Source organism: Hemicordylus capensis, chromosome 3, assembly GCF_027244095.1.
Source record: "Hemicordylus capensis ecotype Gifberg chromosome 3, rHemCap1.1.pri, whole genome shotgun sequence".
NCBI lineage: Eukaryota > Metazoa > Chordata > Lepidosauria > Squamata > Cordylidae > Hemicordylus > Hemicordylus capensis.
The window spans coordinates 246,260,845-246,276,919 of record NC_069659.1 but is presented as its reverse complement, the minus strand read 5'-3'; the positions used below and the strand labels follow the sequence as shown (position 1 = coordinate 246,276,919).

The following is a 16,075-nucleotide window of genomic DNA, read 5'->3' as shown; positions in this document are numbered from 1 at the left end:
AGGCAAAACTCCCCTCGAAGGATTTGCACTATCTGTACCTGATATGCTTAGGAGAGGAGCATAATGTTTCAGTGTGTAAAATTTGTCTCTTGTTCTCTAAGCAAACTTGCAAAAACATGTCTCTGCATTTGCGAGCTGCATAATATGACAATGTGTTGAATCCCTCAGTGCCCAGGACACCACATAAAACGCTGCCAAAATCCACCTCGTAGTCACCTCCAAAGGCTCTTTTGGCTTCTGCATCAATGACGCCGAAAGGGACTGGCTCGACATCATTGGCCCGCAAAAAATCATCAGTGTTGGAGAGGCTGTCACACCAGGTCACCAAAAGCCTTCGACATTGACACTGTCAGCCCATCGCTAATCCTCGACATCAAAGTCTTGAACATCAACTGGGGAGTGACACAGACATTGTTCCAGTTCCAGTAACAGCTGTTTTGATCATGGTTCTGACTTGATGTTGAGCGCACCCACAGCGGAAAAGTGCCGTGGCGTCAAGAAGTCCTCGACACCACTTGAAAAGCGACAGTGTCTCATTGATCTGACGGGGGGCCATACAGCATCCCCCGCTGGTCTTCAAGAGCCACCGTTGCCTACGACCCATCCACTGGCGTCTCAGCTGCCTCTTGGAATTGTCTGCACGGCATTGACAACATCCCCTCAACATCGACTCAACCCGTCTTTGGCATCGGGGTTGTCGGTATCGAGGGCAAGATAACTTTCACCAGCGTCGACCCCTGTATCTTCATCTGCGCCATCGACGCCAATGGTACAACATCCTCTACCATCAACATTGACTCTTCACACGCCGATAGTGTCGAAACAGGTGATTCTGAGCCTCCAGGCACCCCTGCCTGTCTTTGAGGCCGATGACAATAATGACTCAAATGCTGATGTGGATGCTGGATTGGACCCTTCTAAGAAACATACCATTATTTCCATATTAGACTCATCTTCAAGAACCAACGTCCACCTTTAAGGGGTTCTTACCTACAGAAGCTGAAGTACCTACCACTGCCAGTATGCAACCCATGTCTCTCACTGCAGAACATCTGCTAAGCTCTCTTCCTTGGCATACTTGCGGCTTCACGCATGTCCCTTTTTCAGCGGCTGAAAACTCATTCCCTGTCTTAGGGGCTAGCTCTCCGGGTACACCCTACCATCAACCATGGAAACCATATGTACCACCACCCTCAACTTTGGCAGTGCTCTCCACGAGGCTGCCGACCACCACAGCATCACAGACAGATCCCTTGCCTACAGCGCAGAGAGCAGTACAGACAACAGGCCCATCTATGTGCACCATTGCCATGCAGCCTGGAACAATATCTCCGGTGGAGTTCCACACAGACATAAACAACTGGCTCAGCTTCGCCTAGTGGCTCGGCCTTGGAGCATTATTACTCCTCAGATTTTGAATCCGATCCGGAGGGAGAGGACACCTTGATGGAGCGCCCTACAGATGTGGCCCCATCGACTTACGTTTTGCTGAATGAGGAATTAAAATCCTACCACAAACATGTCCGTGCTATGGCAGAGGCATTGGGCCTCGGCTTACGCTCTGAATTACAGACTATTGATGACCTGGTCTACAATTTTATGGTTAAAACTCAGAGCACTACTCCACTAGCATTGCCAATGCTCCTGGTTCTTACTAGGGCAGCAAAGTGCTCATGGGGGGTTCTCCACACCTCAACCCCCACATCAAAGCGCCTTGAGAGCTTATATAGAATTCACGAAAAGGACAATACGTATCTTTTAAAGCACCCAGCATCCAATTCCCTAGTGATTGATTGTGCAACTCCCTCCAAGTCTGGGAAAGAACACATGGTTCCTCCTGAGGAGGAGGGTAGGAAGCTGGATTTCTTGGGCCGCAAGATCTACTCGACCTCCTGCTTGTCAATCGGTAGCAAACTACGCTGCTTGCACAGCCAAGTACACTCATGGTGTGCTCATGGTGTACTCAAGCCGACTTGGAATCCATGGCTCCAGAGGACTTCAAGCGGAAATTCCATCAAACTCTTGAATGGTCAGCGGAACTGACTAGGCAACAGCTCAGCATAGCCAAACATCTGGCAGAGTCAGAGTCAAGGTCTCTGACTGCAGCAGTGACCTTGCACAAGCATGCCTGGTTGTGTTCAACTAATCTTCAAGCAGGCATGAAGGACAAAATTGAAGGGCTCCCATTTGATGGTTCTGGTCTCTTCAGTGATTCAATAGATAATACCATGGAGCAGATAAAAAAATCAAAATTTACGGCAAAGACTTCCACTGCTCAACCAACGACTTCAGTGTATATGTTCAGATACCATACACTGTATTCAAAACAGCGGCCTTCCTACCGCCAACAAGATCGCCGGGACTTTAGACAGCAGTACAACCCATACCAAAAGCGGAATTACTCGGGCAAGGCCAAGCAGACACAATCCCATGTGACTAAGACATCAGATGCCCAGAAGTGTCTTTGAGGTTCAAGCCCATCCACTAGCACCACTCGTCTCCTCATTTCCGCCTGCGGGGAACCCAACATCTCAGCAAATGGAAGAATCCATTAATCTGTGTTTGCCATCTCCTTCCGTCAGATTGGCAGGCCATGCTCTCGCATGGCACCATATAACATTGGACTGCTGGGTCCTGAAGATCATATCTTCAGGATACGCCATAGAATTCAGGCAGACTCCGCGGTTCACGGGAATGAAGTTCACCCCTCCGTCTGTCACCTTGCAGGAGGAAGTGAAAGAACTGTTGGAGAAGAAGGCAATTGCTCTGGTGCCGTGGATGGCCAGGCGGGACGGATTCTACTCCCGCTAATTTCAAATTCTGAAGTGGGATGGGGGTTTACACCCCATTATGGACCTGCAGCACTTGAACAAGTCCATATGAGTAATGAAATTTTGGATGATGGTGTTGCAACAAATACTTCCACTTCTCCACGGGGAGAAGCTTGCTATGCTGTATCTCAAAGATACCTATTTCCATATCGGCGTCAGGTCAGATCACAGGGAAGTACCTTCGATTTACTTTAGGCAGCCAAGTGTACCACTACAACATCTTGCCCTTCGGACTGTCCTCTGCCCCGAGGGTTTTCTCCAAGTGTGTGGCGGTGGTGATCGTTCATTTGAGGATGCACAGCGTCTCCATTTATCTCTATCTTGTTGACTGGCTCCTGACATCCAAACACCAAAGCGAGTTACTTTCGCAGATCCAATATGTGCTGGCCCTCCTCCAAGACCTTGGCATCCAGGTCAACTGAAAGAATCATTTGGAACCAGTTCCAGTCACCACCTATATAGGAGCTGTGTTGGACACATCAAGCCAAAGAGCATTCTTACCAGAGGAACTTTACCTCTGTATTCGGAGCCTAGTGAATCATTTTCAGGAACAGCCTTTGCGGCCAGCACAGTCCATCCAACGACTTCTTGGCCTGATGGCTTCTTGCAATGCAGTGATCCGGTATGCTTGGCTGACGATGCGGAAACTCCAGTTGTGGTTTCTGTCAAAATTCTACCCACTTGTGGACAGCCAGTGGAAATGCTTGCTTCTTCCACCACAGATTCTGAGATCACTGTTGTGGCAGTCAGACCGCAGGAATCTTCTAGAAGGTGTTCCTTTTGAAACTCTATTATCATCTGCCTGGATCACAACAGATGCCTCCCTTCTGGGCTGGGGGGCACACTGCAAAGGTTGCCAAATTCAGGGAAAGTGGGCAGCGTAGCAGAGTTGCCTACACATCAACTTCTTGGAGCTTCTCGCTGTTTTTCAGGCACTTTGGGCATTCCTACCTCTCATACAGGACAGGACTGCCCAGATACACCTCGACAATACGACGGCTCAGGCCTATATCAACTGCCAGGGCAGGACTGTGTGTCACATGTTATGCGCTCTCAGTGTTCAGCTGTGGCACTGGTGCATCTGACAGCATGTTTTACCGGTGGCAGTTCATATCAAGGGCCTGGAGAATGTCTTGGCAGACGATCTGAGCCGTGTATTCCTACAAGAACGACAACACGAGTGGGAACTCAACTCGGAGTACATAGTTCCCCTGTTCCATCACTGGATGCAGCCTACAATACACCTGTTTGCAACCTCCAGAAACACAAAATGCTTCTGCTCCAGAGTGGGGCATGATTTCCTGTCCTTAGGAGATGCTTTTCAACTAGATTGGTCGAGGGAGACACCTTACATGTTCCCACCACAACCACTGATCGGCAGAGTGGTGGCTCGTCTCCTGTCTGAACCATCAACTTGCATCCTTGTAACACCGTGGTGGCCAAGGCAGCCTTGGTTTCCACAAGTACACAAACTGTCGAGGAATTAGTACCACTATCTACCCAGGTGCTGGACCTCCTCTCCCAGGACAACGGCTTTGACTTCCACTCAGACATCAACACCCTTTGTCTGACCGCCTGGCAAATAAGCTCCTAGACAAGATTCTGCTAAATCAGTGGAAACCCTCTACCAGATGGAATTACCTGGGGAAGTGGCTCAGGTTTAAAGCGTACTCTAAGACCCAAGGTTTTCTGCCGAGACGTGCTACTATCCAGGATGTGTTCCTTTATCTGTCCAAGTTGAAGTCTCATGGCTTGGCTAATGTTTCACTCAGGGTCCATTTAGCCGCCCTGTCTTCTAAACACCTAGGATATGAGGGCAAGACCGCACACCCGCAGTGCAAGGCCTTTTTGAAAGGCCTCACTAATGTCTTCCCACCAATCAAGACAGCTCTGGAGCCTGTCTCTTGTACTTTCAACACTAACGCAGGTTCCTTTCGAGCCTATGGCTATGTCTTCTTTAAGACTAGTCTCCCTTAAGGCGTTTTTCCTGGTGGTGATCACCACAGCATGATGGGTGAGTGAGCTGACAGCTCTAAGAATAGACTCACCATACACAATATTTTATGCGGATAAGGTCCTCATGCGTTTGGACCCATCCTTTCTATCCAAGATAGTATTGGAGTTCCACCTGAACCAGGACATTGTCCTCCCAACTTTTTTCAGAGGGCCTTCGACCAACTTGGAACGTGCCATGCACTCCCTAGATGTGCGTCAATCATTTCTGTACTACCTGGACCGCAGTAAGGCATTCAGAGCTACTCCACGTCTCTTTATAGCCTACAAGGGCACTACCAAGGGCTCCTGTATTTCCAGTCAGCATCTGTCAAGGTGGCTAGTTGAGCTAATCATACTCACGTACCAGCTCCAGAACAAGTCTCCACTGGAAGCCATCAAGGCCCACTTCACTTGGGCATACGCTTCCTCGGCAGCCCACATCTCGGGGATCACCTTCCTGGACATCTGTAAAGCAGCGACATGGTCTTCAGAGATGCCTTTCATTAAGCACTATGCCATAGACATGCGCTCTGCTGCAGAGGTGAGCTTCAGGAGAAGTGTACTTAAAAGGGTGTTACAACAGCACTTCTGCACCCTCCTCCTTAGGGAGCTTGCTAATTGCCCATTCTTATGGATCTCGATACAGATAAACAGGTTGCTCACCTGTAACTGATGATCTGGTAGAGATCCATCGATATCCATAAGACCCTCCTGATCCACCCATCTGCAGTAGTGCTCTGCTATATGTATACTTGTGTGCTTGCCATTGCTCTTGGTTCTATGTGTCAACCTTACAAACTCACCTGTTCGACTGGATGGTCGTCCTCAGTGGTTGTCCAAGAACTGAGGAACGTGATGTCCAGCCGCTCTTAAATAGCATGCTGCACACATGGGGGCGGGGCTTGGACGTCTCGACGAGCTGCAACATGGCTACCGCGTGGTCTCCATGCAGGCGCAGAGCCCATTCTTATGGATATCGACGGATCTCTACCAGATCATCAGTTACAGGTGAGCAACCTGTTTTTCTTTTGTTGCTTAGAGTAACACAATTGAGTAGTAAAGAAATAGCATTATTATTATTTTGCCATTTATGCAGAAAAAGTATCCCTCAGATATCCCAGGCCATTTAGAGCTTTACAAATTAAAATGAGCACCTTGCATATAGTAAAATATTCTATAAAGTACTTGTGTTCACATTTTTATCTTTTAGATTTACTAACTAGGAATATATCAGACTTGGGCTTGTTCATTAAAAGCAGGCAACAGCTGACGGACAACCAACGACAAATATCTGATGCTATTGCCGCAGCAAGCATTGTTACTAACGGCACTGGTGTAGAGAGCACATCTCTGGGAATATTTGGAGTGGGCATCCAGCAACTCAATGACTTCTTAGTAAATTGCCAAGGAGAACACTACACATATGATGAAATCCTCAGTATTATCCAGGTTTGTTGTTTGTTTGTTTATTTATTTATTTATCAAATTTGTATACCTCCCCAAACTTTCGTCTCTGGGCGGTTTACAATAACATAAAACCAGTTAAAAACATATAGAAAAACTTAAAAACAATTTAACAGTTTAAAAATAACCAGAGATTAAAACCCAAAAATATTAGGAAGCGGAGAAAGCTTGGGCAGAAAGATGGGTTTTCAGGTATTTTTTGAAAATTGCCAGAGATGGGGAGGATCGTATCTCAGCAGGGAGAGCATTCCACAATCTCGAGGCAGCGACCAAGAAGGCCCGTCTCTGTGTAGCACCAAATGAGTTGGCGGTAACTGGAGATGGACCTCCTCAGATGACCTCAATGAGTGGTGGGGCTTGTACTGAAGAAGACGCTCTCTTAAATACCCAGGGCCTGAGCCATTTAGAGCTTTGTAAGTTATAACTAGCACTTTGTATTTTGTCTGGAAACCTATTGGCAGCCAGTGTAACTCTATCAGTAAAGGAGTAACATGGTCTCTCCGAGATGACCCAGAGACCAACCTGGCGCATCTACTCACACTGTTGATTATTTATTTGTTCTCTCTCATGACTACTCCCTGTCACTCCAGTAGTCTTTCTACAGGTCTGACAGAAGGCCTAGCATGTTGCAGTAGCACAGAAGTGTGTGCTTCTGCTGCCCCAGGAGTAGCCACTGTGTTTATATGTGGCATTGTAGCATCAACAACTAAACAAAGGGAACAGTCCATCTGTGGTTAAGTTCTTTTAAATGGCATTGATTTCAGTGGCAAAGAGTTAAGCAATCCCAGAGACTGCTTCGTAACACATAGAGCAGAGACCATATGTGAAGAATTGTGGGACTGATGACAACTCATGCATAAGATTTTCAGCCACTGCTGATCAAGTTTTGATCAGCCCTTGTGGAAAATACTTTCAGGGTTTCCTAAGTGTGCAAGAGAGTATGTCTATTAAGAACTTCCAGGATAATATCTACTCTTATGACATTATGTAAAATACAGGGCAAGTGAAGGAACAGAATGTTGGGAAAGAGCGATGACATTAATGTTTACATCCGGGAAAGGAAAGAAGATACTGAAGAGAGATGAGAGAGAGAGAGAGAGAGAGAGAGAGAGAGAGAGTAGAACACTGACAGATAAGACATCAGAAAAAAGAGAGAAAATAGACACAAAGCAACAAAATGGATGGACTGAAAGAAACTGTGACAAAAAGCAGGTTGCTTACCTGTAAAAGTTGATCTCTCTGGTGATCCATGTTCACTCACAACCTGGATTCTGCACCTATGCAGTAGCCCACCGTGGAAGAATTCCAAGCTCTTTGATGCACTCTTCAGCTCTGCTGAATCATGTATGTGCACAACCATTAATTTTGGTGTGAGAGCGCTATTCTCCTCAGTTCCTGATTGGCCACTGCAATTAGCAAAGAGGAATGTCTGCAGATAAAGGCAGATAAGAAAGGTAAGTCAGTACGGCTATGGAGGAATCCAAGCAGCGGGGTAGGCCAGGAAGGTGTTGTGAGTAAACATGGATCACCAGAGAGATCACCTGATACAGGTAAGCAATCTGTTAATCTCTGAGGTGATCCATGTTCTCTCATAACCTGAGTGATTAGCTAGCTCACCAAGATGAAGTTGAGAGCCAGGATTCCATTCAGATAACTTTCTTGAGGACTGCCTGACCAAAGTTGGCCTCTGCCAAAGTGTTCTCTCTAATTTTTTTCATCTGTGTGTGGAATGAGTTTTGTTCTGGCTGGAAGTATCAAGCCAGTGTGCGTGCACATGCATTCAGAGTGGGGCCTTCCTGATTAAACCTGAGTGGATCTAAATTTAACTGAGCTGACATCAAAAAACATGTGAGCGCCTGTACGTGTGCATGCCTTAGAGGGAGCACTGCTCTGCCACTGAGCAGGATGTCCATAGCATAGTGCTTAACGAAAGGTACGCCTGAGGACCATGTGGCTGCCTTGCAGATGTCCTTCTTACTGATCCTGGACATGTGAGCTGCTGACGTGGCCATGGCCCAGGTAGAGTGAGCCCTGATCTTTGAAGGGAGCTGTATCCCTTGTTGGCAATAACACATAAAAATGAGTTCAACAAGCCAATGGGAAAGTCTTTGGTGAGAGATAGGGCGACACAAGTTTTCAACTTTGTATGAAAGGAAGAATATCTTGGATCTACAGAAGGGTTTGGTATAGTTAAGGCAGTGGAGTAGGGCTCGCCGAACATTGAGGAAATGCATTGACTTTTCCAGTAAGGAGGAGGGATTTTGGAAGAAGGTAGGCAATATGATAACTTGACTGAGATGGAATTCAGACACAACTTTAGGAGTGAAAGAAGGATCTGTGCGAATAACAGCCTTGTCCTCAAAGAACTTAGTGTACGGAGAGTCATCATGAAGACCCATCCCAGCCAGGATGTCTCGCAGAAAGCGCCACCAACAAATGGTGAGACACCAGATGTCTCACCAACAAAGATGTTGGAGAGACTGGAATACTTGAGGCCTGCACGATAGAGAAGAATTTGCCTGATGGTAGCAGCAAAAGGGTCAAAGCCATTAGCATCAGCATGGACAGCGAAACGCTTCCACTTACACATGTAGTTTCTGCGTGTGGATTTTTCCTGCTCATTCAGTAGGACAGAATCCTATAATTTAGTCTCCAAGTGGTCAGATTCAACAGAGCCAAAGGTTGGGATGAAGGACACGACCAGCGTCCTGGGACAGGAGGTCCTGATGAAGAGGGAGGTGTTGGTAGATGCCTTGTGACAGTCTGAGAGGAGCAGGAACCACAGTTGCTATGGCCACCACAAGGTGAGAAGGATGCAGTGGGTGTGATCCTGAAGGATTTTCTCCAGGACTCCTGATGGTAGGGGAAATGGAGGGAACAGATAATAGAGATGCTCCATCCATGGCATCTGAAAGGCATCCCCCATCGAGTTTAGACCCACTCCTGCCCTGGAGCAGAACATCCTGTACTTCTTGTTGGATTGCATGGCAAAGAGATCTACTTGAGGGGTTTTCCATTGGTGAAAGTTGTTTCCCAGGAGGGGTGGGTTGACCTTCCACTCATGCTGATTGGTAAAGTTGAAGTCCCTGCTGAGGGCATCTGCCAGAACGTTGTCCCTGCTGTTGATATGAAGGGCCACGGGATAGAGTGGTGAGCAATGCTGCAGTCCCAAAGCTGTAGAGCTGCACTGTAGAGGGTCCTGAAGACCGTCCCACCCTGATGGTTCAGATAAGCTAGGGCAGTGGTGGTGTCCAAGAGTAATTGGACCAGCTGGCCCTGGAGCAGAGGCAGAAAGTATTTTAGTGCATGAAAAACTGCAAGGAGTTTGAGGAGATTATTTATTTATTCATTTTGATATATTTTTAAAACATTTTATATCCCACTCTTCCTCCAAGGAGCCCAGAGCAATGTACTACATACTCAAGTTTCTCCTCACAACAACCCTGTGAAGTAAGTTAGGCTGAGAGAGAAGTGACTGGCCCAGAGTCACCCAGCAAATATCATGGCTGAATGGGGATTTGAACCCAGGTCTCCCCGGTCCTAGTCTAGCACTCTAACCACTACACCACACTGATTAATATGTAGGGATTGTTGTTGAGGGGTCCAGACGCCCTAAGCACGAAGGACATGACAATATGCCCCCCAGCCTGTCAGGGAGGCATCTGAGGTCAGAGTCATCAAGGGTCTTGGAACCTTGAACGGCATCCCCATCGACAGAGTTGGTTTTCCGCCACCAATGCAGAGACTTGAGGATGGGAGATGGAAGAAGCAGCCACATGTTCTGGCTGTCAGAGTTTGGTTTGAACACTGACAGAAACCAATGTTGGAGTCTGCACATGCAAAGTCTCATGTTAAGGTACAGTTGCAGTGCAAGAGGCCATGAGGCCAAGCAGCCTTTGAACAGACCTCTCTCTCTGCTTTGGATTGAGAGCAAAAGTGGATATCGTGATTAGACCTTTCCTCTCTTCAGGGGGATAAGCATGCCTTGTAGTGGAATCCAGAATTGCCCCGATGAATTGTATGTGCCTTTGGGGCATCAGAACTGATTTTTTTGTAAGTTCACCAACACCCCGTGATCCTCCAGTAGTTCCAGCATAAACTGAATGTGAGAAACAAGAGTTTCCTTGCTCTTGGACGTGAGAAGCCAATCATCTAAATAAGCATACACGGAGATCCCTCATTGATGCCTTTGGTAAACACACAAGGGGCTGTGGAAAGCCCAAAGGGAAGGAACCAATACTGGTAAGCTTGTTGTCCCAGAGTAAAGCGCAGGTATTTCATATGGGCAGGACATATCTCCACATGGAAATATGTGTCTTTCAGATTGAGTCACAAACCAGATCGAGTCACAAACCAATAGAAAGGGGAGGAGGTTGTATAAGGACAGCATCCTGAACTTTCTGGTTTTTACATACTTGTTCAGGTTCCAAACATCCGTGATGGGCCGGAGGCCTCAATCTTGTTCAAGCACCTGGAAATACCTTGAGTGGTAGCCTGTCTCCCAGTCTTCTGGGGGAACAGGTTTTATCACACATTTCTCCAATTGGGAAAGTATCTCTTCCGCTAGGGTAGGAGTTGAGTGGGTGTATTTTATTCCTGCAGATGCTGGGCATCATTTGAATTTGATTACGCAGCCTGTCAATATTATGGACAACACTTAAGCATCTGATTTTATATGACATCATGCTTCTGAGAAAGGGGAGAGACAAATGGAAGGGTTCAGAGGTTGAGGTCTTTCCAGTGTCAGCATGTCAAACAGACTGCTTGGACTGGTCCTGAGTTCTTATATGTTGCTGCTGTTGACGGTTGTGGGTATTGTATTGGCGCTTAGGCATCTACTTAAAATACTTTTTTGATTCTCTGCGCTCTTACTGCTTATATTGAAATTTCTGCCTCCCAAAGGAGTGGTAACACTGGGAGAAAGAGGAAGGTTGAGAGGCGATGGTAAAAGTCCGCTCAGTGTAGCGAGACTTTTTCAGTTTTTCCATTGTATCATCGGTTTGTGAACTGAAAAGGTCATCACCTTCGAAAGGCAAGTTCTCTATCTTGTCTTTCATATTGCCTTGCAAAGAAATGGACTGCAGCCAGGTGTGGCGGCACAAAGTAACAGCACCAGCCAGAGAATGAGACTCTCTCTCAGCAAGATGCTTAGCGGTGCTGGGATGTTGCCGCGTGATGCCCGCCAACTTGTGGAGGGCAGCTTGAAACTTGTTCCAGAACTCTGCAGGAGCATGCTTGAGATTGTCCAAAACAGAGTAATGAAATTTGGCCATTCAAGTCATGTAATTAGAAATCTTTTAAGGCCAAACTTGTCCCCTTAGTTAAGCAGGGTCTGTCCTCAAGGAAACTTGATGTGTGAGCACTGTAAGATATTCCCTTAGGGGATGGAGCCACTCTGGGAAGAGCAGAAGGTTCCAAGTTCCTTCCCTGGCATCTCGAAGATAGGGCTGAGAGAGATTCCTGTCTGCAACCTTGGAGAAGCTGCTTGCAGTATGTGTAGACAATACTGAACTAGATGGAGCTGTGGTCTGACTCAGTATATGTCAGCTTCCTATATTCTTAAGAAACATGAACTGGAGCAAGGGAAGCAAGATTACTGGCACCCATAGGCACAGCTGGCATCCTAGGGTGCTTAAATGGTGAAGTTGAGTTGAAGAAACTCAAAGCCGAAGAAACAGGATCACGGTCCTTGGCTGGATATGACTGATGAGTACCCCTTAACTTCATGATTTTCCAGAGTCTATACTCCTGGAAGTTGTAGAGTAAGGCTGGGGAAGGCATATAATAGGGATAGTGGTACCTTTGAAGGCCATGTACGAATCCAGGATTCAAACGGCCAGGAGAACTCCAGTAATCCATGGACTGAGGAAAAGAGTGAGGAAAAATGCAGGGCAGAATGATGAAAACGTTCCCTCCAATGTTGAATGGGGAAACAGCAAGGGGTAACCATGGCATTTGAAGCAGAAAGAGTTTTTGATATAAGAACCGACTGGTTATTGTCAGTTACCATGTAACTGGAAACCCCAAAAGGTGGAACCCAAAGGGGTACTGGTAGAGGAACCGAGGAGATTCCAGGTTCTGAGTCCCAGATTTACTGACTGACATTGGGGAAGGTTCACAGGAGGAAAGGTGGGTTTTTTGTGGTTTTTTTGCCATTTTAAAATTTTATTGATTTTTACAATATCTTAACAATCAAGTTACATTTAATTAAGTAAATGTTGAATTCTCAGTTACCAGTCTGTGCGGTTCTTGTTAACTATACATATAAGCCATTGCTATAATATTACAAAACATATATACTCCGCCTTACAATTCAATTTTACCCTACCCCAACCTGCTGTGATACTAAATTTCAAACCCTGTTGAAAGGTCCATGTTAGAAAAATAGTTCTTTAAGTAAAGTAAGAAAGGTTCCAAATCTTCTTTAAAACATCCCAAGTTTTCGTCCCTTATAATTGTTGTAAGTTTTGCCATCTCCGCATATTCCCAAATTTTTATCAACCAGTCTTCTTTTGAAGGCATTTTATTATCTTTCCATTTCTGCGCATATACTATTCTAGCTGCCGTGGTTGCATACATAAAAAAAGTTAAATTTCTTCTAGAGAACTCTCCTTGAGTTATTCCCAACAAGAAGGATTCTGGCCTCTTAGGAAATGTCATTAAAAAAAAATTTCTTCAACTCAATATATATCACATCCCAAAAGGCCTTTGCCTTCCCACATGACCACCACATATGGAAGAAAGTTCCTTCACATTGTCCACATTTCCAACATTTGTTTGAAACATTTTTATACATTAATGCTAATTTTTTCGGTGTCAGATACCACCTGTACATCATCTTATAACAATTTTAGGAGGAAAGTTGAACTTGTGTAGAACTGTGAAGAGATTATGCCAGCAATGAAGCTGGAGAGAAACTGATAACAGTCAGCAATGGGACTCTTTGCATTGGTGCCAGCGTCAGTATCTGAGTCTACATTTTGTTATCAATTGTGCTTGTCTATGTCATCGTGTTGTCTATGTCAAAGAAGTGGAAGCGATGATCAAGGGTTTAAGAAGAGGTGTAGTCACAGACATCGAAAAAGAGGAAGTGACGACCGAGACTTTGGAAGGAACGTTGTAACCTTTGATATCGACAAAAAAGGAGCTATGACTGAGGAGTTGGGAAGTCACAGTGTGGAAGTTGATGCCGAAGTCAATCCTGGATGCAGGGTTGAAGAAGCTTGGAAAACGGACAAGTTCAACATCGACAAAGGCGAGAATCTCAATGACGACATGAGCTATGAAGAGGGCAAGGTGAACCTCATGGACTCCTGGGCAGATGAAAGAGAAGGGGTGTGAGGCAAAGCCAACAAAGTCGACAGTTTGGGCCTTGTCAATGTTGATGAAGAGGCAGACTGTGAAGTCTTGCGATGTTTAGGACTTGACGATTCTGGAGACCTAGAGTGATTGCACTTTATATTCCCCCTGGTCCTTGTGAGAAGGAACTTATGGGGCAGGAGATGAAGTGGAAGTCAGCACTGACGATGATCTAGTGCCCAAAGGGCGACCCACTGAAAAAGATTATGCTCTTTTGATCTCGATAAGCACATGTCGCCCAGCATTGACACCACTAATGTCAGCGGTCCCAAGTAGTTCAGCATTGGAGGTTGAAGTGTGGTCTTGTAAAGAGCGGCCTCAAGACAAAGTTCTCAACTCTTTAGTTTGGCAAGAAAAAAGACCAGAAAGATTTTACAGGCCTTGAAGTTGTGTCCTTTGCCAAAATAAATCAAACCCTTGTGGTATTTATCTGACAGGGTTAAAGTACACCAGCAGGAGATACACCTTTTTAAAGTTTTCTTAGCATCCATTAGAACAATAGGGGTGAGACAAAGGCGGGGGCGGGAGAGATCGTTTTTGAAGTTGAGGAAATTCATCGAGATGCCAAGTCCTGAGGAAAAGGCAAAAGAATAAACTGAAAAAAACAGTCCAAGTCAAGCTGAAAATCATCAGAGGAACAAGCCGAAGGAGTTAGCAAAGGAATAGTTGAAAAACAATCCAAAGTCAAGCTGGAAAAGATTATAAGAAAAAGTTGAGGAACGAGGAGAGCAGAGTGAATCCTTCCCGATGCAAGCCGTGCGGCAGTCGAGAAGGAACTGAGGAGAATGGTGCTCTCACGTAGAAATTAACAGTCGCACATGTGTGTGATTCGTCGGGGCTGAAGAGTATCTCAAAGAGATTGGGATTCTTCTGTGGTGGGGCTCTTGTGCAGATGCAGAACCCAAGTTGTGAGGGAACACGGATCACCTCAGAGATCTGCTGTTCCATTAGCAACAGACAATTGATACAGCTACCAGATAACTGACAGTAGTTTGGAATTGCATTCATTTGTGTTTTTATTTTATTCATTGTTATGACTGTTAATTATTTTAGTCCATGTGATACTGGATTGCACATCCAGTAAAGAAATACTGGATAGCAAACACTTCCCAGTGTTTCTTTATCTTACAGACCAAAATAGCTAATACAACCAATTAACATTTGCACAAAGTTCTGCTTGTGTAAGGGGGAGAGGGCTGATTTTCACTTCTCTCCCCTTCTCTCTGCTGCCCCCTGCGCCCACTAAATATGTCCCTGAGGGTTGGGAGATGCTCAGGAATATTTTTAAGGAGGTTAAAAAGCAAGAGCAATTGGTGAAAATAGTCCCTCCCCCTTTGTGCAAGCAGCATTTTCTTCACACAAGAACTAGTGTGGATGCTGCCCATAGTTCATATTCATTAGATTCTAGAGTGACAGCCAATCTGCCTCTCTTCATCCATAACTAGAAATATGTGTATTACACCAGGCCCTTCCCCTACTGTGTTTGACTTTCAATCTTTCTATAGTCCAGGCCTGCTCAACTTAGGCCCCCCCAGCTGTTTTTGGACTACAACTCCCATAATCCCCAGCAACAGTAGTCAATAGCCAGGAATTATTATCTGTATTTATGTTTTATATCCCACTCTTCCTCCAAGGAGCCCAGAGTGGTGTACTACATACTTAGGTTTCTCCTCTCAACAACCCTATGAAATAGGTTAGGCTGAGAGAGAAGTGACTGGCCCAGAGTCACCCAGCAAGTATCATGGCTGAATGGGGATTTGAACTTGGGTCTCCCTGGTCCTAGTCCAGCATTCTAACCACTACACCACGCTGGCTCTCATCTGCAGGAGGGCTGAAGTTGAGCAGGCCTGCTAAAGCCAGATAATGCTTTCCACATCAGCTTCTCTGTCACAGAACTCCTATGTGTCTGCCACAGAAGTCCTGTGTATCACGGAAGATTCTGAGATGTGTTCTGGCCTGCACTGTTAGTTTATGTAGAGCATGAGCCAGATCTGTTGGGCTTCTTCATTGGCCCACTGAAACACACTCTGCTAGTCCTGTGCATTGTAGGATAAGATTGATTATGATGAGCAAACTGTCTTTTAGGGTAGTTTTCTGCAATAACTGATGCTCTCCTTGTGGAATTCCAGTTACGATTATAAGGAATCCTAGAACCTTGCAGAACATAGTTTGAAAACCGCTGCCCCATTGCTCACTCCCCCTCAGATGCCTGGCATAAATAAACTTGTAAGGGGATGGAATTACTCTCCACTCCAAATGCCCAGCTTGTCTTCATATTCATATTCTCAGCATGTTGGAGATTTGTAGAGATCTGCTTCCAGTTGGACACTGAAGAAGATCAGAAGAAGCATAATCTCACCTCTGTCAGAGGAGGTTGGAATCTCCGTGAGAGGCTCACCATGGTACTGACCTTGCAAAGAAAGTGA

At 45.8% G+C, this 16,075-nt stretch overlaps 1 protein-coding gene across 9 annotated transcripts in view; it reads left to right on the top strand.

Annotated features, from left to right (window-relative positions):
- Window positions 1–16,075, top strand: part of PLCE1 (phospholipase C epsilon 1) — a 256,592-nt gene that overhangs the window by 190,846 nt on the left and 49,671 nt on the right. For all 9 annotated transcript variants that reach the window (XM_053305927.1, XM_053305934.1, XM_053305933.1 and 6 more), the window contains one exon: window positions 6,037–6,275. In XM_053305927.1, the coding sequence (XP_053161902.1) occupies window positions 6,037–6,275 (239 nt within the window). The remainder of the gene's footprint in view (window positions 1–6,036; window positions 6,276–16,075) is intronic.